This window comes from Haplochromis burtoni, unplaced genomic scaffold (genome assembly GCF_018398535.1).
Source record: "Haplochromis burtoni strain Fernald_Lab_line unplaced genomic scaffold, NCSU_Asbu1 Contig_584, whole genome shotgun sequence".
In the NCBI taxonomy this organism is placed as follows: domain Eukaryota; kingdom Metazoa; phylum Chordata; class Actinopteri; order Cichliformes; family Cichlidae; genus Haplochromis; species Haplochromis burtoni.
The window spans coordinates 258772-267042 of NW_024582945.1; the positions used below are offsets into that span (position 1 = coordinate 258772).

Sequence of the window (8271 nt, forward strand, 5' to 3'; positions counted from 1 at the left end):
ACAAGCACCATTTTTTACAAAGTGGCCCTTTGTGGAGTTTGATAATCAGGGCCTGCTCGGCACGATGGCGGAGCCTAACACACACACCTGCCCAAGGAGAGGAATTTGGTTTTCAGGCTTGGTTCTTTCAAACTGTGTAAAGCTGGTTTGGGATTAGGCACCATTACACATCTACAGAGCAGTTTTTTTGAATGAATTGCATAAAAACACTACATCAGCATTTTCATAATCACACCCCTCTACATCACACTGTCACTGCTCATGTGAGCACTTAAGTCCCAGAACAGGACAAAGTAGTCCACAGCTGGGACAGCTTTCAGCACCCTGGGTATCTGAACTGACATCTTGTACACAAGAATAACCAGCAATCAGAACCCAGTTACCTGGAAGTACAGGTAAACAATGCTTTTCATTTCATCTGGACGCAAATAACAGCTCCACCTCTTCCTGTGCAGCTTCCAGTGCCTGTCCAACACACTGGTTCCAGTCTTTCTTGTAAATAGACATCAAATATTAGCTTTTTCTTTCAGAAAAAGAGCCACCCTCTGTCTACTCTTAAAGCAGCACATTACCATAATGTTACCATGGCTCAGTCTGACTTTTATCCATCACAGCAATGTGAATATTGACCAGTCAGACGCGCACGTCTTATTGGACAATTTGACGTATCGGTCTTAAATATAACCTGCCTGCCGAGTTTTGCATCAAACAGTATGTTCAACAACAGGAAGCCATTAGTGTTGGATAACCTTTTATTACAGCACACAAAATAAAAACAACAAATTCAGGGAAACAACATCTCAGTCTGCGTTTCTTACTGAGAACAATGACAAAGCAAGGATGCCTTTGGATATTCAGACGTACCCTCTCTTTACGTCTGCAAGTGACAAGAGAAAACAAACTCGTCTGTGCTAAAACTAAATCGAAATCACCTACATTCATTAGGCCTTAATCTTAGATGTGGCAAACCAGCAGTCAGTGCCAATAACTCAAGAGTCACGCTCCCCATTCTGCTGCCCCGACCCGATTACTGTGGTCCCCGTCTTTAAAATCCGGGGTCAGACCTTGAATCCTTCAAGGACATCAGGACATGGAACAACAGCGTCTCTGTTAAAAAAGCAACGACTTCTCCACCAGCCAATCTTTCCTTAGGTGGGATCAACTTTTTCATTAAGGAAGTCAGCAGAGTTCAGGGCGTACAGCATCCTTGTTCCTATGAAAATCAAAGTGGGGCCAGCTTCAAAATGAAGAGTGTAATGATTGTGTTTCCAGTTTCCATCAGCTATGACCAGTACAGGCTGTGTTTGTATGGAAGTTGGGTTTTATTTATATTGTGACACAGGTGCTGTAGTTACTTTCAAACCAGCAGAAGCAATGGTGTGACTGGTGTGATGAAACCCAGAGAGAAATGTGTGGGACCTTATTTACACAGTTCATATGGGATGTATGGTGGAGCAGGAGCCAGCTCTTTACATTTTAATCATGCAGTTGTGTGAAGAGAAGGTACCGACTTCAATCACTCAGGTCCTCATATTGCACTCAGCTGCATTTAACAGGAAAGGAACAAATGCAAACTCTTATTAATTACATATTTACTTTAGCTGTTGATGGAGGTTCATATGACACCGTCGACCTCACATTCTCTCTAAAGCAGACAGGCTGCTGTAAGATTTTCTTTACAAAATATCCAATATATACATTGGCATTTACAAGTAACCATTAAAAAAGGCAAATAATAAATCATAAAAGGAAAACAACTCATTTACAGTGCAAAAACACCTGCAGAGGAGGAAATAGAGCCCAAACACAAACAGAATAGAAACGGTCTTGTTACAAAATGTCAACCTGCCTGTGATGCTGTAAAGGAACCGATTCATTATTGCTGTGCTTGTGTGTTAAGTGATTCTAAAGCTTGATTTCACCCTGAGGAACAAAAAGAAGAGAATGCAACAGCCACCGAGCGATTCAACATTGCGACCCCCATGGAGCTCGTTTCCATGTGAGCGTGAATCAGATATTTTGGGTGGGTTGTATGAGAAGAGTCCACCTGACCAGCCTCAGCACCACGGACAGGCCTATGCCGGGGCATGATTTCAGCGACACCAGCTCCACGTGATGAGGAAACGTAGCCTCCATCGCCACCTGGTATTAACATGTGCTGATGTGACACAGGCAGGCCTGCTTCACTGTCTGAGGTGTAGAGCACCAGCAACCTGGATATTAGAGCTGCTCTGCAGGTCGTTAACAGGCCAAAAGGTTGTATGAATTTGTCCTTTTCACCCACGCTCAGGTACCAGGCTCGTCTTCAACATTATAAACAGTCAATTTTAAACGTCACATTAAATCTAACATATTATTTCTATATACTCTAATGTGCAAAGCTGGTTATGGGAAAAAAATCATGCTGAGCTTTTGAGGTTTTAGAATATGCTAAAGAAATCATAAAGAATAATCAAGTGATATTAAGGGGGTCGAGTGGATTTTGTATTGAATGAGCCACGTCATCGACCTCGTGCAGTCTTGCTCCCTTGTGGACGTGCACGCGGTCAGCTGCAGACACCACAAACACCACAGAGTAGTTGTTACTGGCATCATACTTTTTAGGTTGCTTGGAATCAGCCTGAAGGACACGTGCATAGTTGGTTTACTGTAGTGCAGTGCCTCAGTTTGTAAAAGTTGCAGGCTGGATGTAGCCTCCAGGTCTAAAAAGAACCTCTGTGGTCAGCAGGAGATGAAATACTTGTATAGAAGTCTATGGGAAAATAACCCCCAGCCAACTTTCCTGATTAGTTTCAGTCACTAGTGTAAGTGTTCGTTCTGTTAAATATGGCGTCCTTCAGAGGCAGGCGGGAGGATGATGTTGGCTAACAAACCGTTAGCGTCCTTCTATTTCTTAGATCTGCCCCTCGCTTATTGTGGCCAGTTTTAAAACACTGGCTTCACAATCACGTTACAGTTACACCTTCAGAGGTGATCCAGCTGATCCACTAACAGTCGGACTCGTGTGTGTTGCATTTATACTAAACATATTGCAGACACAAGCCACATATTAATACCAGGTGTTAGTTTGCTATGACTGTAGTGAATCTCTTATATGGTGGCATCATGCGCATACACATTAACAGGGCTGTTTCTTACAGTGTCACACACATTCAGCCTAAAATCTTCATCAACCCTTATTAGGGCCTTAACAAATCCAGATGTTTACACCTGCACAATGTAATACAATCCAGTGCAACAAGCTGCAAAGACCTGACCAGCATCGATCTTGTTTTTGTGGTAACGAATCAAATTATTTGGTATCAAGCTTTGTCTTATGTTGTGCAACATATGTATCCATGTAAGACAGGTCAAATCATGTAAATATGCAGAGACTCCATGGACAGGCTTGTCCCTCTGCTGTCCTCTCATGCAAGCACACACCGAGCTCCTCCGTGTTCAGTCACTGTCTCAGGGTTGTCAGGCAGAAGAAGCAAACAACAGCAAACACCAAGTTCAATAAAACATCCCTTTTCTCATGAACATCAGTCTCTAAAGACATCATCATCCACACTTCTCTCTCCTGTCACAGAACCAGCGCTACAGCAACAACAGGTGACGTATTGGGACGATGAACTTCATCTGGTCTTTGTCGGGGTCACATGACACATTCATACGCAGAAAGGTTGGAAACACGAAGCAGGGAGACGTTTTCACTACAGGAAAGTTTACTACATTTTTAATGAACTTCATTCATTCATTAAGCAGCTGCTCACCCTAACATGACACAAGCCCAACCAAACCCCTCTGCAGTTGGTCAAAGTCAGTAACGTAGTGAACCAGGCCGTACACGGCAGGCACACGTGCAGCTGTAAGCCACACTGGGGAGGGTTTGCTCGTCATGTATCGCTGTGATGCTGATGGCTGGTCGCTTGCATACACTCCCCACTCTGGTTAGCTAATGTGGCTTAAATCAGTGGTAACCTGCACTCTCATTGGTAGTCCCTTCTGGTCTCTGGTCACCGCGTCGCTGCACTTACTTTGAGTGTGGCTGCAGTTTTACGCAGATGAGTGGAACGAGGCTGAAAAGTTATGATTTTCATTTATGAATGTTTAAGTGGTTGATACACCGTTAGCAGTACTGCTCAGGTGTAATGACTAAAGCACAGACCGTGTGTTCAGCACAGCTGATGGTCATAATGTGTCCTCACATAAATGACTATTTCAGCTGAAAAGTCCAACTGAAGTTCAAATCAGCACAAACTTGCTTTGAATCAATCAAAGCTTGGCCCGAGGTCTACAGTTCCAAGTGAAACCTGTGGATGGCATCGGCCCAGCTGTGATGTGGACTTCTCAGCGCAGCAGTGCTGAAAGGATTGTGGACATTAACAAAGTCAGACTCTTGAACCTCAGACTCTCACTGTGACTCCAACATGTCGTCTTTCCATTCTAACAAAGTATGAGCAGGGAGAACATGCCAGCGTCACACACACAGGGCCCAGCTGTGATGTGAGCCTTTCTTTGTGAGCACACAGCACTAACTGCTGCACCTTTGTTGTTGTGACGTAGTATCTAACCAGAAACACAAAGCAACACACGAAAAGATAAGCATCATCTTCATCGTTATTACAGATCTGTTCACAGTAGGATTCCCACATTTCAATTGTCTGAAATGTAAATAAAACCAGAATACAACCATTTGTACTTTATTCACAATATAACACAGAAAACCTATCAAATATTTAAACTTCAACATTTGACTATTTCAAGAACATTAGTGGCTCATTTTAAATTTGATGGCAGCAGCAAAATGTGAGACAGGGCAACAAAAGCTGAAACGTAAGAGATCCAACAGAGGAACAGCTGATTTGGTTACCTGGCAACAGGTCAGCAGCATGACCAGGTGAAGAGGATCACCAATCTGCAAGAAACTAGTGTACAATTAACAGATCAGAATAATGTGCTGCGCTGCAAAAGACTGTGAACGTCTGATCCAGAGTAATAACAGCATCAAAAGATGCAGAGAAATCTGTGTGTGCAAGGCTGAAGCTCAGCACTGAAGCTCAGCACTGAAGCTCAGCACTGAAGCTCAGCACTGAAGCTCAGCACTGAAGCTCAGCACTGAAGCTCAGCACTGAAGCTCAGCACTGGCTGCCTGTCACCTCCAGGTGTGAGTCTGAGTTTCAGCTGGAACACAGCTCGCTCTGCCATCCACAGATCACACATGTGAACACGATGCAGACACTCTGCTGTCCTCTCTGGACCAACGCTCATTTAAAATGGACTGAGGCAAAGTGGGAAACTGTTCTGAGGTCAGCCAAAACGACATGTTTGGACTAAAGACGGGAGGAAGAGTCTGCTTTGTTACCAGCACTCAGCCTTCATTGCTGATGGTGTGGAGGCGCATTAATGCCTATGGAATCAGCAGCTGGCACATCTGGCCATCAATGCAGGAAGGTGTATACAGGTTTTAGAGTACTTTTCAGGAGAGACCTGCATATTTCAGCAGGACAACACTAAACCACACACTGCAGCTGTTCCAGCAGCACAGCTTCACACAGTGGGAATCGTCCGTCTTTTCGTTTTAAAGATGTGCCATCAAATTCAAAACGTGCTATTATTCTTAAAATGGGACATTTGTTCAGTTTAAATATCTGATCTGTCTTTAGTTCTGCTTTTCTTTACATTTTAAACAGAAGGGGCTGCATGAGTCTAAGCTCAGACTGAGTGTCTGTGGAAATCTGTTTTCAGCTAAAATAGGCTCATCTCAATGCACAACAACAAAAAGAAAGAAGAGGACTTCAGCAGGTTAGCATGGGCTGACATATTTACTCGTTAACGACCACACTCCAAACAGCTGGTTTACACTGACTAGGTTAACCAGCAGATAATCTTACTGCACAGGGCTTCGGTTTATAGATGTGTGTGACAAAGCATCAGATAGTGATTGGTGCCATTCACTGGTGTTACTGACCTTTGACCTCATCGTCCCAATAGTTGTGCCTGTCATTTCCAGCGCTCTTACTCTGCAGCAACCATTGCACTCCCACAAAAGTACAAAACATAGTTCGTCTCATCGTCTGCATTAAAAATACTTTACAAACATTTTACTGCTTGTTCCTGTGTCAGTGAACTGCTGTATGCCGTTTATCGTCGAGTATTGAGTCAGCTAAGGAGACTTTGTGTGTTTGCAGAGTCCTGCACACTCTGTACAGTTTGTCTATTGCTTTGCCTTCATGTAAAGTGTGTGTGTGACTTGTGTGTACATGTAAGCTGTGTATCTGTCCCTCGAATTCCCCGTGTGGTTCACAAGTGTGTCTTTGCCATTTGGTGTGTTGTTTTTACATATGTGAAAAAGTCCTTCTGTTGGCAGTTCAACGCGTGCATGTGACGCCATTCATGTTTACATCTTTTAGTCTCTTGTTTCACACACATCACTCCTGCCTGTGTGTGTGTGTGTGGGTTTAAGAGGACATGCCATTGACCAGACTCCTCAGCTGCTTGACTACAGTCTCTATCAGCTTCTGTTTGTCTCTGTCATTCTTCCTGAACTGGGAGAAGATGTTGTTCTTCTTACTGGTGTCCTTCATCCTGCACACAGAGACACATGGAGAGGATCACTAACAAATGATTCAGTGAGAAAAAACAAAAACACTTCCTCATGTAGTGGAGACAAAGACGGTTTTGTCTGCAGACGGCTCAGTTGAGCTACGTTAGCTCTGGAACATTTGTATTTCAGCTCGTTTGAGTCTGGTGTGGAGTAAACAGCTGAACTTGGATCAAAGCACATCAACAAAACTTTAATGGGAATTGAAGATGCTTGACTGTGTGATGGTATTTGAACAGAGGACTGTGGGTCAGGGAACAATGGACCAGAACTAACTACGACATGTCCTGTTAAAAAGCAGAACGACTGTCCAAAGGTTTGCCTGCTCGTAAAGGATTTCTTCTAAAGAATTCCACCTTTAAATACGATGCATTAAAATCAATCCCGGTGTGTAATTGGACCTTAATAACAGCATAGTTTCTCCTCCGTCTCACCATGATTTGACAGCCTCTGATTCTGACTTGAATGTATATTTTATTTGGACGTCTCCCTCTCTTATGAAGATGGCCTTCAGTCATTTAGCTCATTCTCTCCAGTTACACTAAATACTTTGTATAATGGGTAAGATCAAATCCCCCTCATTTTACCATCTGTCTTGGATCTTTCACAAGCATTTCCACAAGCTTTGATCCCGGCTCCATTATTATTTTCCTTTTACATCCTTACTTTACTCAGTATTGTTTCATTGTTTTTAAGTCTTCTTATCAATTCTGTGCCTATGACATAAGTATGTGTCTCTGAACAGGCTGTCCACCTGACTGTTTATCCTGGATTAGTAACTGGCTCCAATGACTCAGGCTATTATGGCCCCTCCTGTAATACATGCAAGAATCAGTGAAGTGCTTCTTGTTGCTCATCTGCAAAGATCAGCGTTCATCATTTTGGCCTCACAGCTGATTCCTCTCTGAGGTTTGGCCCACATATGAAGTCCTTATGTTCCTGTTTCTTTTTGGAACAGCATATAGAGAGCTATACGCTCTGAGCTAGAGAAAACTACATGATTATTGTAATGCCTTATATACTGGTTTATATAAATCACATCTTTCACACTGACCAGAGATACCTGCTGCAGGTAGCCTCACTCTAGTAAACCAGCTCACATAACCCCAGTTTTATTCTCTCCACACTGGCTCCCAGCTGACTTTGAATTTGCTTTAAAAGTCTGATATTTACATACGTAGAACTAAAAGCTCCAGAGTATGTAGCTCAGCTTCTGTTAAACACACTCCTGCTTCCTGTCTTTGCTCAAAATCTATGACTTGCCCCACTGCACAGAGAGGGAGCAGGGTCTGTAGTTTTACTAGGATAAGAGAAAATCCACAATAAACTCAGTTCTGTTCTTTATCATCTTATAATCTGTGTGCTGTACAATCACTGCACGCTGAAAACATAACAGCTCAAGATTAATGATGATCAAGATTAATCATGTCCATGATGAGTAAACTCACCACGAAATCTTTCCTATTATTATTATTATTATTATTATTATTATTATTATTATTATTATTATTATTATTATTATTGCCACTGTTCAGTTAGTGTAGCTCATGGTTACAATGTAATAAAACGATACTAACAAACGTTCTTCAGATAAACAGTGAAATCTCACATGTGACATGATGTGAAGATTCAACAAAGAACATTTACAGCTTTCTGTGTCAAACGACGAAAACACAGGTGAGAAT

General features: G+C 42.6%; 1 protein-coding gene across 4 annotated transcripts in view; it reads right to left on the bottom strand.

Moving 5' to 3' along the window:
* Window positions 1-738: 738 nt before the first annotated feature.
* Window positions 739-8271, bottom strand: part of exoc6 (exocyst complex component 6) — a 32007-nt gene continuing 24474 nt past the window's right edge. For all 4 annotated transcript variants that reach the window (XM_005948859.3, XM_005948860.3, XM_005948861.3 and 1 more), the window contains one exon: window positions 739-6570. In XM_005948859.3, coding sequence (XP_005948921.3) covers window positions 6444-6570 — 127 coding nt within the window. In that variant the 3' untranslated portion in view covers window positions 739-6443. The remainder of the gene's footprint in view (window positions 6571-8271) is intronic.